The sequence below is a fragment of the Condylura cristata genome, unplaced genomic scaffold (assembly GCF_000260355.1).
Source record: "Condylura cristata isolate star-nosed mole 26May11 unplaced genomic scaffold, ConCri1.0 scaffold00023, whole genome shotgun sequence".
Lineage (NCBI taxonomy): Eukaryota > Metazoa > Chordata > Mammalia > Eulipotyphla > Talpidae > Condylura > Condylura cristata.
Window position 1 is genome coordinate 18,986,736 of NW_004567124.1, and position 22,687 is coordinate 19,009,422.

At 36.9% G+C, this 22,687-nt stretch overlaps 1 protein-coding gene across 3 annotated transcripts in view; it reads left to right on the forward strand.

The window, feature by feature from the left end:
• ATP8B4 (ATPase, class I, type 8B, member 4) overlaps positions 1–22,687 on the forward strand; it is a 223,415-nt gene that overhangs the window by 136,677 nt on the left and 64,051 nt on the right. For all 3 annotated transcript variants that reach the window (XM_012728821.1, XM_012728823.1, XM_012728824.1), the window contains exons 13-17: positions 1,794–2,002; positions 5,236–5,279; positions 8,820–8,985; positions 14,679–14,867; positions 21,342–21,457. In XM_012728821.1, the coding sequence (XP_012584275.1) occupies positions 1,794–2,002; positions 5,236–5,279; positions 8,820–8,985; positions 14,679–14,867; positions 21,342–21,457 (724 nt within the window). The remainder of the gene's footprint in view (positions 1–1,793; positions 2,003–5,235; positions 5,280–8,819; positions 8,986–14,678; positions 14,868–21,341; positions 21,458–22,687) is intronic.

Sequence of the window (22,687 nt, forward strand, 5' to 3'; positions counted from 1 at the left end):
ATATATATATATATATATGTATAAATTATATATGTAGGTTCCATAAATCTGTAAGTAGTAGACTAGTTTATAAATAGAAAATATAAAATAGGCAGATAACACAATTGGATAATTCGTAGAAAAATATCACTATCCAATAAAATTTGAAAATAATGTTCAACTCATTGATAAGAAAAGAAATACAATGAGATGTCATTTGACTTGGCATATAGTAAAGATAACTTTCAGTAATCTAATGGTATAAGTTCACATTATTCTAACCTTATTTGAAAGTTGATTTGGCCTTACACATGCCAGACTGAAAATATACTACTTGTCAAAAAATTCAACTTCCAGAGTTGGAAAATCATAAATCACTAGTAGATTATGGGACAACTACTCACTTTTTCTGGTAAATGGGCAAAGTAAGATGAGAACACATCCCTATTTTCTCTGAATAACTAACTATGGTGCTTTTAGTGTTTCATGGAGATATTAGTTAGAAGTGAAGCTACATCATTTATTGTTGCTTGTTTTTTTAATATGTGCCATTCTCACCGGTGTGAGGTGGTATATCATTATTGTTTTGATAAAAAAAATATAGAGGGCTCTCCCTGGTGACACAGTGGGTTAAAGCACTGTGAAGCTATTGCAGTCACTGTAGCACAGGTTTAATCCCTGGCCAAGGAGCTGACCCACATGGTGTGGCAAACCTCTCCTAACCTGCACATTGCCCCCCTCAGCAGTATATTTCAGTTGATCTGCCTTTTCTGTTCCCTACTCTGTCTCTAGTGAGTTCGCTCACTTCCCTCTCACCCCCTCCCCTTCCCATACCTATGGCCTGGACCCCAGTTCTGTAAGCATAAATAAGTAAATCTTTAAAACATATATATAGGTATAATAATTTTAATAAAGTAAAAAATATCATCAACTAACAACTACAAACCAGAGACATTCTGTGGGGGAGGAGAGGAGAACAAGACCAAAAGAGCACTTAGGAAGAGCACATGGGAATATGGTGATGGCACATAGGTGGGAAGCTCATGGGGATTACTACTGAGATGAAAAAATGAACCAGATGAAGACTAATGTAAAAATATATAAAATAATAATAATAAAAAGAAGTGAAGCCACATCAGATAATATATTGGAAAGTCTTCAACATGATTATTTAAAAAAAAATATCTATTTATTTATGCTTACAGAACTGGGGTACAAGCCAGAAGTGCAGGGGCAGTGAGAAGATTCACCAAAGATAGCGTGGGGAGCAGAACAGGCAGATTGATGAAGTGCACTGCTGAGGGGAGCAGCGGGAGAGTAAGAAGTCTGCCATGCCATGTGGGTCAGCTCCCTGACCAGGCTTGAACTCATGCTGCAATGGCTGTGGATAGCTTCATAGTGCTGTGCCTTAACCTGTTGTACCCCCAGGAAGGGCCCTCAATGTGATCCTTTAGATTAGACATCTGATAAGTATCTTTAATAATAGTTTCCCCTAAGACACAGGGGATGCCAGGTGATATACTACATTTGAAGGAAGTCTCCATTCAACCTGTCTTACATAGATTGAGAACAATACAGCATCCCCTATGGCTTTATGCAGAGTCAGCCTACAGTCCCATGGTGCTGCCAGGAAATGATTTTGGAAACTTTATTGACACACTGTGGAGATGTGAAGGCCACTTGGATTAGGGACAGAGCACCTATATTTACTTTTAAACTTTGAAGACATTGGCAGATTTCTTTCTTTTGCAAAGCTCTGTACTCTCTGACACTGATTGAGTTTTTCTTTCTTTTTCCATTTTAATGAATGAAAGTATGGAAGTAATTCGTCTGGGACACAGCTATTTTATAAACTGGGATCAGAAGATGTATTACTCTGGGAAAGCGACACCTGCTGAAGTTCGGACGACCACACTCAATGAGGAACTGGGCCAGATCGAATATGTTTTCTCTGACAAAACAGGCACCCTCACTCAAAACATCATGACTTTTAAAAAATGTTCCATTAATGGAAAAATCTATGGTAAGGGAAACAGCTTCTTTTTCTTAATGATATTGTTAATAGTTCTTAAAAAATACACAACCCTATTTTTTAATTAAAAGCAAAACCCAAAGCCATTGCTGGCATTCTTTTTAGGCTGGGAACCACCAGCATCTATTGAATAACATTATGGTTGACACCTAATAAATGCTGACTGAATATATGTTGGATGAATGTTAAATAATTTAGATGAAACTTGGGATTTACTATTACCCATGGGTAGAGGTGGGGGGTAGTTGTGATACTGTTTGAGGTTCCTTTCAGTGCACCAACTCTGTTTTCCTGGTCTGGGGGCACTCAGGAGATGTACAGCTCAGGGAAGACAAATTCTTTGTTGCCTGATTTATTGCAGTAAAAGCACTTCACATCACTCTGGAATTGGTATTAGTGCCTGATTTCATTCCTGAGAATTTCTACTGTACTGGGCTACGTTGAGTGGCCAGAAAAGTTAGTCAATTTCTAGTTACTATTTGTATGCTTTTGTCAGGATACATGCTTTGTAGTTGGATTTTCAGGCATTCTATTTCTATGTGTCCTTTGTCACCCTGAGTTTGGACAGTGGACAGATAATTCTGCTGGAGCATGGATGCTCCTTGGGAAACTTCTTGTTAGGTTTTTCTGGACACTCATTTCCCGGCACTCAGAGTCCAATTTCTTAATCAGAAATCTCAGAAGTAAAGGAAATCCAAGAAAGAGAGGGAAACTTTCCCTTTGTTTCATGATGGGAAACTTTACACATTGCCAAGATTTTTTTAGGCAAGGGTTGACCTCGAACAAAACTTACAAATAAAGTTGACTTTTGTACTTCCCAGCCTTTTGACTTTGCAGCCGTGACCCATGGCCACCATGCCTCTCCCATCTCGCCTCTGCTCCTTGCTCCTCCCTAGGCTTCTTTGGTGGTAGACCAGATGATTTGCAGCTTGGACATGTACAAGCCTGCAGTCACATCAAGCAATTTTATATCACTGTTGTAATGACTGACAAATAAAATAAAAATTGGTGATTTAAAATTTTTTGATGTTATTTTTAGAGGTTTTCTACAAATACTGCCTTAACCCAAGGAGCAATTTAAATGCAAAAATTTTAGTTAGGGCATTGGTGATAATTTGAATTTGGGAGCACTTTTGTTTTCTTTGCCATTGCATATATGTAATGATAATGATAATGAAAATGCCAATAGTAATGATAATACTACTAGGAAATGATTCTAAGGAAATTATCAACTGTAGATCAAGATTCATTTGTACAGATGTTAATAACAGTACTAATTTAAGAAAGATCCTTGATTTTCACAGTGCATATATCAAAGATCTTTGTAAATTCCAGATTTATAATCTTGTGATAGCTTACAATTTTCCTTATACAATTCAGGAAAGTAACTGAGTAAGTAACCTCTTTAGACACACACACACACACACACACACACACACACATACATATATATGTATGTATATGTGTATGTATATTTATATAATTTGCAGTTCATTTATGATGTCATTAAAATACATTCTTAAAACTCAAAGAATGTTTCAGAATAACTTCCTTGTTTTCATACAAGTTGCCTTATTTATATATAAACTCATAGTGGTTTCCTCAATAAAGACACTATTTCCATCCAGAGAAAATAAACTCTTGTGTGGGATGGCAAAAATAAACCTTTCTTTCTGAATTCAAGGGACACTCAGCTATTGGTTCATTAACATCACAGCTTCTGTACCATTTCATTTGGCTTTAAAGAGACATTGGATCAATCTGACTTAAAAAGGACCATCCTCAAAAGGAGCTGGAATGTGGACTCATATTAATCTTCCATGAAAAACTGATATTCCTCAGAGATTTACCTGAGCTTTTTCTGACTCAGGACTCTTATTTTGAAGATTTCCGACCATATATTTATATGACAACCTTGTCACACTGACTTAAATTTTTTGTTTCATTTCCATTACTACACTATAAATACACTTTCTTTGTGGAGACGCATTTTACAGTTTTGTTGCTACAATTACCACATACGGGCTAATCATAATAATATAATCATGGTAAGTGTAAGATCTAAATACCAAGTGCCGGTATAGATTCATTCATTCACTCAGGGACTCCTGCCACCTACAGACCAGATGTAGGTCTGTGTCCAGGAAACAAGGAAGAAATATTTGGCAAATGCCTTTACAGTGGTGGCATTGTACAGTGAAAAGAGAGAGACTTGTTTTTCAAGGTTTAGTTTAGTCTTGTCAGTTTGAACTCTGTTCTTCAGTCCCCCTCATCCATAAAACAAGACAAGAATGAAAACATTCATCTTGCAAGTTTGTTATAAAGATTAATGATAATATGAATGCCTGGTACAGGGTCGATGCAAATAACTCTTATTATAACCACAAAAATTATAGTCTGGGAAAATAGTATTAGACTTCAAATGCCAACCAAAATATAAGAAAATCTTAAAGGTCTCCAAAAGTTAAACAGCTAAAATTATGTTATATGAGCTATTATTGAACTAGTCAAAATTATAAGGAATATATATAAAATTATGAGGAATATATGTAACCATACATTCCCCCCATTCCACAGAATCAATTCCCCCAAATAACTCTACAAATACTAGTTTTGAGTGGTGAGATTATTAATAATTTTTACTTTCTACTATAAACACCTGTAATTTTAAATGTTTCTAAACTAAACACTTATCAGCTTAATACTAAGTAAAGTTATTTTTAAGTGTCTGCCATATTTGTGGCTATGTTCTTTTGCTGTGGAAGGCACTGACTTTGTTTTGACCTTGATATTACACAGATGTAACTGGTACAAACCAAAATAGACAAAGATATACTAGCTGAACTCTAGCATTTGTGAGAAGTGGTCTGTCTATATAATTTTAGATTCTCAAACAGGAGAGATAAAGTGGAAGACAAAAATTTGCCTCTTGCAAGGATCATAGTTTACTGTGACAACAGAATGATAAAATTAATGAAAGAAACCGTTGTATGCTTTATATTTTGTTTTAATGCATGCTGCACTTTTCTCTTTGTGTTGATTGCCATGTCTAGGGTTAAAGTTTGAAATCACTCCTAAAATGTCAACATTTGAGCTCAAAATGTCAACATTGGAGCTCAAAATGTCAACAAGTAATGGTGCTTTACTAAATAAGTATAGTCCTCAAAATTAAATGTTTGAATCTGGGTTTCATTTTATTTAATTATCAATTTTTGTTTTGACAGGTGAAGCACAGGATGACCTGGGTCAGAAAACAAACATGACTAAGGTGTGGAGATGATAAATTTCATTCTTACTTATAATTACTTCACTCACACCCCTTATTTGTTTCCTCTATGTTCCTTCTATAAGTACAGCCATTTGATATTTTTATTTTTGTTTCTGGCTTATTTCACTGAATATAATCCTGTCCAGCTCCAACTATGTTGCTGTGAGTGGTATGAGTTTATCTTTTTTGTCTACAGAGTGATATTCTATTATATGTATGTACACACCACATCTTCTTGATTTAGTCATTTATTTTAGGCAATTGGATTGTTTCCATAGCTTACTCATTGTAAAAAGTGCTGCAGTAAACATAGAGGTGGAGGTGTCCTTTTGAATGAATGTTTTTGTGTCTTTTGGGTAGATTCCTAAGAGTGGAATTGCTGGATCATATGGAAGCTCCATTTTTAGTAGTTTGAGGAAACTCCACACAGCATTTCACAGTGGTTAGACTAGTTTGCATGTGATTAATTATTACTGTGCATTGTCCAGTAGCAATAGGCAAAGAATCTTTTTCTCTGCTAACCCAGAGTAATCATGCTTCCTGGAAATTCTACTCATCTGTGAAATTCCTTATTTAACTTTTATCTTCTCTGTCTCTGGGACCAAAACAGGTTAAGGAAGTGCCTTTCGTCAATAGTTTCATACCTTAGAGAATGAGGACCCTCATTCACTCTAAAGTGCAAACTGCAGGCCAGTAAGTCCTTACCTGTGTAAGAATTCACTTAATTTTACTGTTGAACATAATTCGGTAAGAACAAGTCAACAGACATTACAAATTGTCTGTGATTAAATTCGATAAAAGCCAAAATATAAGTAGCAATATGATCCAAGATCACTTAAAATTGAGATTAGAATGGCAATGGTATGGTAGAAGTTTAATTAACCCCAGCAGAGAGATTTGGGAAGATATGGCATGCAAGACACAAGGCAGAATGCTCTAGAAGATCACAATCATGAAAACAAGAAAAAGATCTTGGAAGTCAAAAAGTAAATGGCAACAGAAATTATTCAGTAGAAGAGTTGTAAAATTCTGATATTTTCCAACTTGGAAAATCGAGAGAATCTTCCAGAAAAATAGAATGGGTAGAAAGAGTCAGAAAATGAAAGAGAAAAATTAACCTAGGATGTCAGCTGGCAGATTGAGACTTAGTGAAATCCCAAGTCACAGCTGAATAGAAGACCTAGCAAACAATTAGTTGTGAGTGGAGCAGACCACAAGACCCACATTGTAAAGTACATTTCTCACCTCTGCTGTGAACAGTAGTTCAAAGTAGGATTTACAGAAACACTATATATATTGACTATCAGCTTTTAGATGAGCGTCCTTAGACCAGAGAAAATGATATTAATTTGGCTACAGCACAGAGTAGACATATTTTCGGTCTTTACAGTGAAATAGAAAAAATGCAAGCAACAGATTGGAAGAAAAAAATAAAAGTAAGGGAGGGAAGTAAGGGGTGGATAGTAACTTCATAATACCAATTTGAGAGTGTTTATAAATATAAACCAAACAAAAAGAAGGCATTAAAATTCATGGAAAGTTACAGAAGTGATCAATAGAGAAATTAAAATTATGGGTATATCTATGTTGTTAGATTTAGGAAAAAATGAAGCAGTGAATTTCATGTAATATAGAAACAGATTTGTAGATAAGGTCTCAGAAATGATGGTATAAGTTTAATTTAATTTTCCTGTTATACCTTTTGAGAATGTTTAAGTGATTTCCTCTGGGAAGTGGGTTGGGAATATGGTGGAAGGGTGAATGGTCTAGTGACTTGATAATGACTTGTATGGTTTTATTTGGTAACCATTGTCATAGGTTGAACGTACTAAAGGAATGTAGATAAAAAACACACTAACATATTGTTAACCCCTGATTAATGGTAGCTGTTGTTGAATTAGCGACTGGGAAGGAGTTAGATTAGTATCTGACCCACTGAAAGAACTAATACTTATTTCTTATTTTATCCAGCATTAATGTAAGAATCAAGGGCCCTAAACTCAACTCAGCTTTATTGTTGGTATTAAACTCTATGAGTTGCTGTTGGTGATTTAAATTGCCCACAGTACTCTCTCTCTTTTATAATCAGTGACAGTAACATCTGCTCTTTTAACTTTACAATCAACTACAAAAATTTAGGGAGACTTAAAAAATTCTGTGCCCATTGGACTATGATGATGGCACACAGGTGATTTGGTGATGGGAAGCCCATGGGGATTACAACTGAGATGGAAAAAGGCACACAATGATGTAAAAATTAACTATTATATTATTAAAAAAAATCTGTGCCCAAATTCTTCTTTGATTTTATTTATTTACCCCAGTTTTATTGAGGAGCAATTAACATACGACACTATATGAGTTTAAGGCATAGAAGTATGATGGCTAATACATATATGTAAAAAAACATATAATATATATAATGAAGTGGTTATTACAGTAAGTTGGGCTAATATCCATTTGTAATATAGATAGGTTAAAAAGGAAAGAAAACAGTTGAAGAAAAAAGGAAAAAAATCCTTATGGGTATTCTTAGGATTCACTCCCTTACCTTCCTGTATACCTTATAACAGTATTGGCTGTAGTCATTATGGTGCACATTACATCTTAAGTACATACTTGTACTTAGTTACCTTATAACTGGAATTTTGTACTTTTTGACCACTATCCTCCAATTTCCCTCCCTCAACTCTGGGCTTATAGTAACCACAAATCTGAGCTCTTTTTCTATGAGTTCTTTTTTGTTTGTTTGTCTTTCTTCAGCTACTTTTACTTAGCATGATGCCTTCAAGGTCCAGGTAAGATTTTAAACTTGAAGTCTTAACTTACGGTTTAAGAATGAAAGACTAAGAAACTTTCTGAATAAAAGCTCCAGCCATAGCCCTACAGAGATAATATGGGCTCTCAGCTAATAAACCCTTAGTCATATGTAGAACCACAGAAAACTCTTGAAATAGAAACAGGGTTCATGACCCTTGATTCAAAACTTTGGGAGTCAGAATTATTTATGAATTCAGAGATTTTTTGGTTGTAGAAAGAGCTTATGTTGTATCTGTGATTATATTATGTGAAATCTCATAATGTGTGCAATGTAAATATTTTTGCATTGGGAATGTTAATTAATAATAAATAGAAATTCTGTAACTGTATATATTACACTCTAGGTCAGATATTGCTGCCATAATGAATTCAAGTCAGGTCAGATTCTGCTATTAGGGAGGTTTTGAAAAAGGCTTTCAATTTTCAGGTTTTTTTTCTATATGTAGTTGCAATCAACATTTGAGGGTCTGACAGTCATTGGATATTTTGCTTTTCCATATATTTTTGGAAGGTTCAATGCTTTTGGTACATGGCTCTGAAATGGGAAGATAATATTTAACAGTAATGAGGAAACAGAAAGTCATTTTAGTGCCAGAAGTTTGAGGCTGCAAAATCATACAAGCACTAAAACATGCTTAGAGGAAGTATTTTTGAATTGTCAAAAAGAGTGTTGTTGGAATGAAGTCTACAGTTCTTTTAGTTGTTGCTGTCCTCCTACAGAAAAAAGAGCCTGTGGATTTCTCATTCAACCCTCAAGCAGACAGAACATTTCAGTTTTTTGACCAGCATCTGATCGAATCTGTTAAACTAGGTGATCCTGAAGTGCATGAATTTCTTAGGTTACTTGCTCTCTGCCACACAGTAATGTCGGAGGAAGATAGTGCAGGTAAGTGGTTAATGTGCCTGAGTGGTGAATTTTGTTTTGATTTGCCCTTTCACCTAATACTTTTAATTAAGATTTTGGAATTAAAAGAGCTTTTCTAAATTAAAGTAGAGCATTGTATAAGGGGTTTACCTATCACTTGCTTTTCTTTGTATTTATCTATACCCTAAGTATTTTCCTCCCAAATGTGAAGAGAATTAGAAGAAAAGTAAAAGAAGTAGGAGCACTGGAAAGATGAGAGCTTAAATGTTCTACTTAGGGGGATAAAATATTTCTTATAATTGAGTACCACTTCCCAGTAGCCTGGTGACTAGGGGAAACACAGGTGAATCATGTAACTCTCATTATTAACACACATATCTAATATATGTAGAGGACCATTAGGCATATGTTTGGAATGAATTTTCCCAGGAAGCAGGACAGATTTACCCTGATATTAGAATATTCTTACTTAATTTCCATTGTGAACAAATTCCTACACACATGGAAATAGTGTTCATAGAATAGAACAAAGTCATTTGTGACCTTTAATATTAAGGCAATGAGACAGTAACTAATGCTAGTGAATTGACTTCTTGCTCCAAATAGACCCCAATCTTTTTGATTTATAAATTTTATTTCTTTCAGCTACCACTATTGAGTTAACACTACCACTTAAGTCATTTTAACTCAGAAATGAAATATATGTATCATACATGATCTATATATGTAGTGAATATACTATATATAGTGAATATATAGAATTTGTGTGTTATGTGTGTATATGTATATATGCATACATAAAATTCATGTGTGTTTAGTTCTCTATGTATATCTTTTATTTGTAGTGCTGCATCAAAGCTATTGTTTTGTCCTTGATAATGCTGGTCTACCCTATTCCTCTGTTTTCAATTGCTTTGAGGATTCACATAATATTTATGACTTAAACTGATCTTTATATTAGTGCCAATTAATGATTTGATCTATTTTTATTTGAAGATATTACAATGTTAAGTTTCTCTTATCTGTGCCTTTAAGTTTATTTAAATTCCAAACTATTTCAAGAGTAATCTGTTATTTAAATATTTTTTCTCTTTGATGACATAATTTGCTTAATTAATGAATGTTTAATTGGATATTTTTTCATTTATGTTCCATTTTATGAGGAGTTAAATCTTGAGTTCTGTGTCTAGCTTTCATGTTTTCCTCTACTGCTTGGTGACTGTGGTTACCTGCTCTTATTTGTGTTTGAGAATCTCCTCTTGCCTCAAGCAGAAGTGCTGAATAGAATTCAGTGATTAATTTTACTAAAGGTGACCCCAGGACCACTTTCACTTTTCTCATTTGTTGAGCTTGAGTTTGGCGAATCTTGGGTATTGCTTTTAGCTGCTTATTTTCTCCTACAAATCTCTTGAGCTGCTTTTTTCTTTATTTTGGTCAAACCTTTTCATTTATTTTTCAGACACATTTTTGGTTTACTGATAAATTCAGACTTGAGTACCACTTACAAAATTTTTCATTTTGTATACAATTTTAATGTTACCAAAATGCACATATTTGAAGGGTATTGCTTAGTGAATTTTCAGTTATATACACCAGGTGACCATCATTTACCTATTTTCCATCACTCTAGAAAATTACTCATATTCCTTTTCATTCTACACCTCCGACCTTGTGCACTCAACTATTTAAATGAATTTTACTTTTTGTTGTACATCATATAAATGAAGCCATACATTATGTATTCTTTTGTGTTTGGCTTCTTCTGGGTCATGCAATGCTTTTATCATTCATGCATATTGTTGTACTATAGGGCAAATGAGTTAATTGGGCTTTTTACACCACTAGCTTCAGTGGCTTGATGTGTGCAAAATGTAGAAGTTGTGTGTGCATGGAGCACAGGTGCCTGTTTGTGGGTACCTCGGGAGAAGGGATAAAAAGGCAGTGTATCATCACTGGAGTGGGGTTACTGTCCTTGCCGGTTTGATTCCCCTGTTTACCATTAAAACCTGGGAAGATGACACCAAGGGCTCAAAAGTTCTCTTTTATATTGTTAGAACTGATGGTGCACCTATGTGGCCTGGGCTGGCTGCACAATATATATCAATGACAGTTTATTCCTTCTTACACTGCTAAGCAACATTCCATATATGCTCCACATGCTTTTCCCTAGGTCCTCCGCTGCTGTGAAACAGTGGTGTTTCTGACCTTGGGCTATTAGTTAAGCTGCCACAAAATTTTTATGTCTTGAATAATTTTTTAATACAAATTTGTTTTCAAGTAATATGTAGGAATTGGAATTGCCAGATCTTAGTTTAGGTAGATGTTTACTTTTCTAAGGAACTGCGGAACTCTTTCTAAAATGCTTGTGCCATTGTTTTTGTGTCACATTCAGCCTTTAAAGATGCTAGAAATGCCTGGAGTGCTCCCCTGCATCTGTGGTGAGGCCCCGTAGACATTTGCCCCTTTGGAACCATTGTTGTGCCTGATCTGGCCCTGGTGGTTCTTTGTATTTGCAAGGTGCCCCTCAACAACAGCTGCAGGGAAATGTGAAAAGACATGGTTTATGAATCACAGGTCATGGAGGATACACTATACAGTGAGGGCCACACAGCAGGTTGGAAGGAATGGGGAGAGAGCATGAACCCAGGCCTGGGGTTCTACTTTCAGTAGGGCCCAGGGTAGGATTCCTTGCATTTCATGTGTTCATCCTTCTTTTTTTTTTGACCTTATCCTTTATTTTTTATTTATTTATATTTTTAAAAGATTTATTTATTTGTGCATACAGAACTGGGGTACAGGCCAGAGGCAGTGAGAGGATTCACCAGAGACAGAGTGAGGAGTAGAACAGGCTGACTGATGAAGTACACTGCTGAGAGGAGCAGTGGGCGGGTCAGGAAGAGGTCTTCCGTGCCATGTGGGTCACCTCCGAGGCTGGGGATTGAACTCATGCTGAGGTGGCTTTAGCTTCTTAGTGCTGCATTTACTCACTGCACCACCCAGGGAGGGCCCATATTTTTTTATTTTTAAAATTTATTTATCTATATTTTACATATTTATTCTATTTCTTTCTTTCTTTCTTTCTTTTTTTTTTTTACAATGTTTGCTTTCTTTTCTCAAGTGTAGTTCCCATAGAATTTCCCTCACCAGTTCACTAGTGTACCATCACTGCAGTCCCTTGTGCTCTCCTCTCCCTCACTTTAATGTCTCTGATATATAGTTGTGTGTTTATTTTTGTCCTTTATTGAAGGATTTATAATATACATTAAATTCTTAAAGTATGGGGAAGGAAACAAGTTGCCAAATGGTGGTAAGTCAGTCGGAGATCTCTAAAACAAAGGCTACATCAGGTGGGCCTTTTGACTCTTCACCTAGTCCTGTAGCCTGAAGAAATGTTTGTTGAGCACAGCTGTATTTGAAATGGTTGCGTTCACCATCAAACCCTAATGCCAAACATTTCTACTACCATTAAAAAGACAACCATGATGTTGCCACAAATGGCATGCATTTATCTTTTTTGGTTGCTGAGTAATATTCTACAGTGTATCTGTACCACATCTTCTTAATTCAGTCATCTGTTTTTGGGCATATGGGTTGACTACACATGCATCTCCCCTATTGTAAATAATGCAGCAATAAACATGGGGCACAGGTGTCCTTTTGAATTAATGTTTTTGTGTCCTTTGGGTAGATACCTAGGAGTGGGATTGCTGGGTCGTAGGGAAGCTCCATGTTTAGCAGTTTGAGGAAACCTCCAAACAATTTTCCATAGTGGTTGTACTAGTTTGCATTCCCATCAGCAGTGCAAGAAAGTTCCTTTTTCTCCACATCCTGACCAACATTTGTTGTTGCTAGTTGTTTTAATATGTGCCATTCTCACTGGTGTAAGATGTTATCTCATTGTGGGTTTGATTTACACTTGGGATCATGCTTAGTGAAATAAGCCAGAAAGAAAAAAAAAATACTGAATGGTTTCAAGCATAGCAGACGTGTAAGGGATTAGGAAAAGAAAATGTGTAATTGTAATAAAGTAAAAACTAAAATGAACTAACAATTATAAACCAGAGACATTCTATAGGGGAGGAGAGGGGACCATGATCAAAACTGGGGCAGGAAGAGCACACAGGACTATGGTGGTGGCACATGGTGAAGTGGTGGTGGGAAGTCCATGGGGATTACAACTGAGATGAAAAAATGTACAAAATGAAGAATGATGTAAATATATACATATAATTAAAGAAAAAACACCCACTACCTGTCAGGGCTTACACTACAGTCATTTTACATTCCTACCAAACTTTGTTTTAAAACAAATTTCTTCCTTTATTCTTGAATAATGTTTGCTATGTGTAAAAAACTTCTTAAGATGACAATTTTACTCTATACATAGAAGATAGTGCTCTGTATTTTGGTGGCTATTTCTGTTACTGTGTAGTGACAATTAGCTATCAATTGTAATTATGACTTGAAGGTAATCAGCCTCTTAAAAATGTCTTCTTTCATGTTCTGCTGTAATGGTATGAATTTTAAAACATTAGTATTGTTTGGGATTCATTAAGAATCCTGAGTCTGTACAATGCTGTCTTACATTGTCTCTAGAGTTTCCTCCACCATATTCCTCTCCAGTTATTGCCTCTGACTCATTTCCCCTCCCATATTAGATCTTTATTGATAACATTTTCATTCTATTATGTCTTTTAACTGTTCTTTCATTTTTCTATTTCTTAGTCTATCTAGGGTATATTCTGGAATTTTCTCCCTAGTTCATTAATTTATTTTCTAATAATATCTACTTTGCAGTTTTGATTTTTAATTTCCACAAGGCCTTTGAATCTTCAAATATGCTTGACTTCATGCATCATTTTTGTTTTGAAATCTATCAAGTATTTACTACTTATTATAACTATCATATCTAAAGTTTTTTGCAGAGCTTGGCCTCTTCTTTTTGTTCATATTGTATCATATTTATTGTGGTTTCTATGATTTTTTTTTCACTGTGAAATGACACAACCCTTTTATTTCAAACTTTATTTGTAGGAATTTTTAAGTGTAAGTTTGTTTTACCAGAAAGGATTTACATTTACTTCAGTTGGTGTTGTAGTACAGGAACATATTAAATTTCCAGCCTGATTTTTGTGAAATTTTCAAGGTACATCACTAGCCCCTGAAAACCCCAAGGCATGGTCTCTGTTGAGGAAACCAGCATAGCAGGTGGGCAGACTCAGGAATGAACATTTTTCTGTAAGATGGCAAGGGCGGCATGGGCAGGGCATGGAGTCCTGTGGTGTCTCATACACAGGCATCTGATGGGCCTATTGGTGAATAGAAAAGGTCTGATTTCTAGATCTGACACTTGTGTGGGGAGTTAGTGTTCATGTTGGTATTGGCATTCTGGGAATGTTAGTTGTTGTCTGCATTGATTTTTTTTTTTTTAACCATCTCAGGAATGGTAGGTTAATTTTCAGCTCTTGCACATGAAAAGTAAAGGTGTCCCCATATGTACATGTCCCATGCTGTCAGGGCCCATTTGTCCATAATTGCAGGTGCAGGTGCAGCACCGCAGGTGCTGCCCATAGAGGATAATGGTGAGAGGGTGGGTGTGGGGTTTTGGGGAGGGAAAGCCTCATAACTTTGTTTACCCTACATTTGTTTCTTTTCTTTTTCTTTTATAACTTCATTGGGCTGTCGTTTAATATATTTGTTTCTCTTCCTTGTAGGACAGCTGACTTACAAAGTTCAGTCACCTGATGAAGGAGCTCTAGTGACTGCTGCAAGAAATTTTGGGTTCATTTTTAAGTCTCGAACCCCAGAGACTATAACAATAGAAGAATTAGGAACACTAGTTACTTATCAATTGCTTGCCTTTTTGGATTTTAACAATATCAGAAAAAGGATGTCTGTTATAGGTACGGTGGGAACTGCCATTATTTTTGATCTTTTGCTAGTATTATGGTTATCATGATGTGTCTTGAAGATGCTTTCACTCTTGGTTATGTGTTGAGCATTGTGATGTTTTTGTATCTTTATAAAGTACTGCCACTCTCAATTTAACATCACCACTGCTGTGATAAGCCTAATGCTATTTACCCAGTCTCTATCTTGCATCCAGCATTGTTCTAAGTGCTCTACATGATTTAATTTTCACAGTAATCCTGTCAGGGCATATCACTTTTATGCCCATTTTACAGATAATGAAATTGAGACACAGAGGTAACTTTTCCAATTGAATAGCTTTCCCAGGTCCATGTAGCTTGAATTGGAACAGCTGGGTTGCAAGCCAGCACACCAGAAGGTCTGATCGCAGAATCTGTTCACTTAGTTACTACCTGACTCTGGCTCCAGAAGAGGTCCTCAGTACTTGGCATGTGCTAGTTGTTGACACTGTATGTGACCATCATCATCTGCATTCTCATTGTCATCCATGTGCTCTCTTCACCTGTGCTGCAGAAGATGCTTCCCTAATACTGCGTTTAGCACCGCAGCAAATATGTTCTTTCCTCACTGTTTCTTACCCTCAGTGTTGCTTCAACTTCCCTCTTGTTCTTACTTTACTTCTTTTCCAATCCTTGACACAGACATTCTAAACCCAGTCCTCAAGTCCCCAACCCTGCAACTATCGATGGATCCGCTTCATCTTTGCAAAGCTAAATTAATCTCCTGTTTAACTAAGAAAATAGAGACCCTTAGAAATGCACATCATTGGCCCTCCCTGGTGGCGCAGCGGGTTAAAGCACAGCACTAAGAGGCTTGAGCCACTTCCGCATGAGTTCGATCCCTGCCTGCCCCAGAGGAGATTCACATGGCGAGGCAGACCTCTCCTGATCCACCCGCTGCTCCCCTCAGCGGTGTACTTCGTTGATCTGCCTGTTCTGCTCCCCACTCTGTCTCTGGTGAATCCTCTCACCCTCTGCATCTCTGGCCTGTACCCCAGCTCTATATGTATGAATAAATAAATCTTTAAAAAAAAAAAAAAGAAATGCACATCATTGACTTACACTTTCCTCATCTTTATCCTTTATCCCCAAATGATAGCTTTACTCATTCTTTTTTCTTCCTTAGAGAAAAATTGCCCTTGTTCTGTTTCATTACTGAATTTTCTGTCTCATCCTACTTCTCTCCCCCCCTTACTTGCCCCCTTCTCATTGCTTGTGTCTGTGATACCTTCTTCGTCTTCTGGATCCTTCTTTTAACCCACAATTCTATAATCATCCTGTGCTATTTCCTATATTGAGATCCCCCTACTCTTCTTGGAAAATTACTCCTGATCTGGTCATTTCAGCCCCAGTACACTCTGTTCTTTCCATTCTTTTCCCACTCCTCCAGTAACCACAGTCTCCTTTGCCCCTCAGGGCACCTGTTGATATCATAGCAGTGTGGTATCAGGCCCTGGTGGGCGTGTATGCTCCACCAGGGGAGCCACTCTGCCTGTCTTCTTGGTCTTCAGTGGCCCAGGGCTAAGTGCAGGAATTGTCACACAGTAGATTTTCTACAAGTGTGCTAAACAAAATTTGACACAACCCTTAGTAACCTCAAAATATCCCGCTCATCAGATAAAATCAGATTCTACTGTAGAAAACAAGTATTTAAGCAAAACTGAAAGGACTTTGGTCTCTAACAACTGGAAATTAGCCCCAGGAGACGGATCACAGCAGGTAAAAACCAGACATCATCTGAGGAGGTTTGTTTATTTTGGACAGAAGGCTGTGGGCAGTTGTGGTCGGTGTCACTGAGGAGCATATGTGCTGCTTGGGAGTGGCCGATGTGTGTCAGCAGGTGTTCCTGTTGCTTGGCTTCAGGCAAAGTGTTACTGATGGTGAGCTGGCCCAGACGGGCTTCTTTGCTCTGACGGTGTTGACAAAAGCCCAAGATTGCTACACAGGGAAATTTATGGCCTTCATCCACCTCTCCTCCCCCCGCCCTATGCTGGTCACCATTACAGGCTGTGGAGAGATGGCAGCCCAACCACAAACACTAGATGTTTGCTGTAATTGGTCCCAGATGAGGAAAGGTAACGCACCACCACAGAAGGCATGGAGGCTTGTGGGCTTTTTTCTGGTTCTGTTTGATTTTTAATTAGGAGGAATTTGAAAGAGGGACTCCATTAAGGTCAAAAAAAAAAAAAAGTTAAGTAACAAGGTGAAAAACAACCCTGTTCTCATGATGGTCATATGGTTTGGTCTGTGGGGACAACACCCTAATGTGAAGACTCAGACATTTGCTGCTACTGCTATTGCTGCTACTGCTGCTTTTCCTTCTTCATTTTTTTTTTTGTTTGACTCCCAGTCACTGAACCGTGAACGTATAGTTTTAATACCAGTAGTTCTTTGATTCTGAGGCAAGAGCCTTGATTTAATTAAAAGATATCTAAATAAAAATAGATTTCTTATAAAGAAGTTTTTCAGAAGATATGAAATCTGCTACATTGACATATGTAAGATATGAAATCTGCTACATTGACATTATATGGTTTTTAAAGGACCAATTATGCTAATTATGTAAAGAAAAATGTTATAAAATTCAAAGATAAGTAGTAAGAGAGACAAATGGCAGCTAACCATTACAGAAGAATAAACTACAATAATTCCTGGAAAAGCCCTTATAAGAACTTTAAATAAGGGTAGATATGCCTATCCATTTAGTAAATATGGCAATGTTGCTGTTACATTTACTCTCATAGTATAAACTGTGTGCCATTGCCACTTCTGAGCTTTTTGCCACCTTTATTTCACAAGGTCTTTGCTGCTGCTTTCAATGCATTTTGAATTATTCAACTTAATGAAGCAAATATTTATTAAGTACCTACCATGCTTCAACTTGAAGCTAAGAGAAAATGGGAGCACATTTGAAAAAACATGACAGTTATTTTGTGCAGTTGAATCCAGGAAAAGATGGGGAAGCCTGTCAGGACACAGGATGGAAAGAGGCAGGTCTTAGCAAGCTCTACTTATGCTGTGTTAGAGTATCTGAACTTGATGTTAGGGCAGGAGGAAGCTATCAGCAGGATTCTAAACAGTAGTTGAAGACATGGGATGGGGGGGGGGCAGGATTGGAATAAGCAACATCATATAGATTACTTAATGTGGTAATCTGGGCAAGAGAGAAGGTGGCAGAGAGAAATTCATGGCATTGAGTTAGTATAGATGGCTGAGAGAGGGGGAGGGGCTTTGAGTAATGATCAGATATGATTTGGGAGATGGAGTGGATGGGTGAAGCTGGTTTTTGAGACTGGGGATATAGAAATAGGTGCTAGTTGTTGGAGGAAGATTATGTGTCTGATTCTGATGTGTGGGCATATCCAAAGGGAAGATATCCAGTTAGTAGTTGAAAATACAAGTTGGAATGAAATGCTGGAGATGGATTTGGGCAGGAGATGTGTATTTGTGAGCAGTCAATCTGTCGATGGAACTCGAAGCTATAAAAAGAAAGTGAAGTTGGCTGGGGAGAATGTGAGGATGGAAAGAGAAGTAGTTCCTGGTAAATCTCTGAAGAACCTCAGATTTGAAGGCCAGGTGATGGGAGAAGATATTCTATAACTAAAATCTATGAACTTTCCCAGGTTTTCCCCACCTGTTATTGTGACCACTTAAAGCTGTTAGATTCTTTTATTTTGGAAAGGTTAAATTCTGAAGTGACTGAGATTTTATTAGTCTTGAGATTTCCTAGAGGAAATGTCTAGAAGCCTAAAATAAAAAGCTGTGAAAGAAATGTACAGTGAGTAAACTTCAGTAGGATTTCATGCAGTTGGATTTATACATACTGAAGTTTAAAGAGGTTAATGCTGACTTAAGAGATGCATTAGAGCCCTAGCCAAAGTAGATTTTGTTTTGTCAATAATGTAACAAATAAAATTGTAAATGTGCTTTTTTCCTCTTTTCTAACAGCTAATTTTTAAAGCAGAATGACCAGATTTTGAGTGTATGAAACAATAATACGTATGTTTCTGAGCAAAGTATGTTTCATGTATTCAGTCATATCAGAATACATTAAAAATAATATCAGTGCTCTCCCTGGTGGAGAGCGGGTTAAAGCAATGTATTATGAAGCTTCCCAAAGCCACTGCAGCACAAGTTCAATCCCCGGCCAAGGAGGTGACCCCATGGCATGGCAGACCTCCCCTGACCCATCTGCTGCTCCCCTCAGCAGTGTATTTTAATAGATCTGCCTATTCTGCTCCCCACTCTGTCTCTCGTGAATCCTCTGGTGAATTGTTCTCATAGAAAGAGGCAATCAATCAGTATGTAACAAAAATAATGTTATAAATGAGTTTAAGGTTGTTAATACAAAAAATCCTGATATTTTTCTGTAGAAAAAAAAGATCATCTTTACTGGACCCCCAAACTCTCATTGATTAAACAATCCTTTCACCTGTGTAATTCTTCCTTTCAAATATAGAAACTGATTAGACGAAAGGGCAAGGAATTTGTGATTCTCAATGTGTGCCCTGTAGAACCCCGGGAAACCTTGAGAACTTTTCAGAGGACAAAAATTTCACAAGGACAAAATATTTTCATAATAATACTAATGCTTTTTTGTCTTTTTCATTCTTTTTTCTCTTCAATATACTGTGGAGTTTTACAAAAGTTATATGACCTATAACAACAGGTTGAATGTAGAAGTAGACAGGATAGTTCAACTGTTTCCATTAAGCCAGACATTGAGAAGACCCATAATTATATAAGGCAACGACATTCTCCAAGCCAAACTTTTTTGAAATTAGCTTTTTTTCTTAATAATGTTATATGTTAATCTGTATTAGTTTAGTATAATTATTACCATTACAAGACTTGATGTAATAAAAAGTCTGTTTTAATTTTTAATGTGATATATGTTGATATAGAGAACTCATATTTAAAAGCTCTTTGGAATCCCTGTAAAGTTTCAAGAGAGTAAAGGAGTTTTGAGCTATAAAGTTTGAGAACTGATGTTCTAACTTGGATTACAAAACCAGTCATAGAAAGGTCATACTGGCAAATGTAGGATATAACATATTTTGCTTTCATAGTTGTGATGATGGAAAGGAGGAAATATGGGTGAAATGATTACAATGGATTTTTATATAGGAAAAGCAAAAAAAAAAAAAAACCTTTTCCGGTAGGATTAAATGATCCTGTTTTATTTCCCAATGGACAAATAAAGCCAGAGGACAAGAAAAACTACATGAGTTCTGGCAAGTAGGAGAGCTCACCAAGGATCTTAGAAGAGAGGACAGCCCTAGCTAAGTTCCAAAAACCTTGAAGTTTCCAGGGTACATTGGGTCTATTCAAACCAGGAAGAAACTAGAATAAGTGTTGAATAAGCATATTTATAGGTTAGAAGAGAAAGTAAATTTTTATATTTTGATACTATATTTCTGTAAACCAAGCTTTAGATTGTGTATGCTACTAAAAATAACTAATAGTTATGGTCACCTGTTTTGAGGCACTTGATTTTTAAAGAAAATATATGTTTAAATGGAAATCAATAATAATCTTTGATTCAGTTGATAAAACCTTTGAGAGACAGAGTATTTGGACAATGAAGTTGTGACCCAGGTAATTATCTTAAATTTTAGGTAGTTCTTAGAAAGAGATACATTATTAAGTCATTCACTCATTTAACAAATGATTGTGTATATGTGCCAAACTATAAAACCAAGTCTACAAGGGTTGGCCAGTATTCTATAGTTTTAAAGAAAGATTTGTAATGACATTAACTGTAGGACAGTCAGGGGGAGGCTCAGGAATTAGAAAGGAGGGGAGCCTAGTCAGTGCCATTAGCTCCATGTCTGGGGACAGGTGAAAATACAGTTCTCCTAAGATAGATATCCAATGGGAAGAAGGTAGAAATTTTAATTTCTACCCCCTATGAAGTGGACTTGCAGCCAATATTGTGACCCAAGAGTGAACTAAAAGAAATAGATGAGCTTTTCTAAGAAGTAAAAAGGATAAGAAATATGTTAGCAAAGGCTTTGAATAACTAGAATTCCACACGAAAATCTGACATACTACACTGTTAGTTGATTCATACAGTTGGAGTTGAACTTCACACCAGGAGATAGGCAAATTCTCTTCTCAATATGGAAGTCTTAATTCAAATCTTATCAATTCTTCAGAAATGGCAGGTAAGAAAAATAGAAAAGTCATGCATAGCAATATGAATATACTTGTTTGTGAATTTGGGAAATCAAAGGAAGGATTCTAATAAATTGAAGATTGCTAAGTTAAGACAATAGGAATAAAGCCAAATGGCTTAGGTAGTGAACTTCCTGCTAAAGGTATGACTATTTTACTACTGGTTAAAGCATTATGCTCTTTTCCTGGCTGCTTGACTGGAACCTTGTGAATGTCTAGTTTGATAGCTCTCTTTGATTATAATTTACTTTCCAAACATGTTTCTTTCAGTTCGAAATCCTGAAGGACGGATAAAACTTTACTCCAAAGGAGCAGATACGATTCTGTTTGAAAAACTTCATCCATCCAATCACGACCTTCTGACTTTGACATCAGATCACCTTAGTGTAAGTGTCTCCCTCTGGCAAGGTTGTCACAGTAGCTCCCTGGCCACTTCCTAAGGTTCGTCTTATTTCAAAAGTAGTATTGCCATGATAACACCTCACTGGCAAATGGGAGTGGTGGAGCAAGCTGTAGGATGCTGCCAAAGATCAAGATCCTGGCCTTTTTATAGATCGAATAATCACACAGCATCAATTGTGAGGGGAAAGGAGGACAAAAAGGAAAGGGAGGGGGTGAGACTAGACAGTGGGCTCTGTCATCACATCAGGGGTTGGGAGTCCGTTCTATAGGTACTTCTCATCTGCTTGATGACTCATTATTATTGAGATCAAGCCCTAGATTCCCAGCCATGGTTTCAGTCTTATCAACAGGTCTTTCACCGTTCAGCTTCTGGGGTTCTTGGCAGACATGGGTCTTCAGACATGGGTCCTTGGCTTCCGGGTATCCCCGGTTATACCTCGTGATGCACACCATTCCAGGAATGATCAAGCTTTCTGCTCTTGGTTGGTTTACCTTGGATGGTTTGGTTCCTATGACTGATTGGCAAGGCAGTTCTGATCTTGTATAGGAATGCAGAACTGCAGGTAACAAAAAATGGTGGCCAAACCACTTAGGATTAGCAGACCCACAAGTAGCAGCTAAGTGATCTGACTTCTACAATGGAAAGCATTTAATGTCTGGAAACTGGCACAGGGACCCCCCTCTCCTCCCTGTGAGAAGTGTGGTTAGTGGAAGTGCAGGAGGATTAATGAGAGCTGAGAAGAAACCATTGAGCTTTCCGCATTCACTCAGGAGAAGGCTCAGGACACCTACAAAGAGCTGTTCTAACTTCCTGTAGTTTGGTGCTGCTCCCTTGGGAGACTTTACTGGTTCTAGAGAGAAGAGCAGGACAGTTGCTTTCCTCTGGATTCAGATGTCTAATGCCAATGGAATCTCTTTTTGATTACTTCCAAGGAATTGCTTTGGGTTGTAGTTATGTATTGAGGGGAAAATAATTTCTGTAGTCAACTTTCTCCTGTAAGGGTCCTATATTTCAAATAGTAGATCATGATTCATCACTTACTTTTCCTAAGCTGAAGCTATATTCTTAAGACTATGCATATTTTCCCAAAAGCTTTCTAAAGGGAGCAAGGTTGATTTTTAAAAAGTTTAAGGCTCGGGCCCTCCCTGGTGGTGCAGTGGGTTAAAGCACAGCACATGAGTTCGATTCTCGCCTGCCCCGGAGGAGATCCACA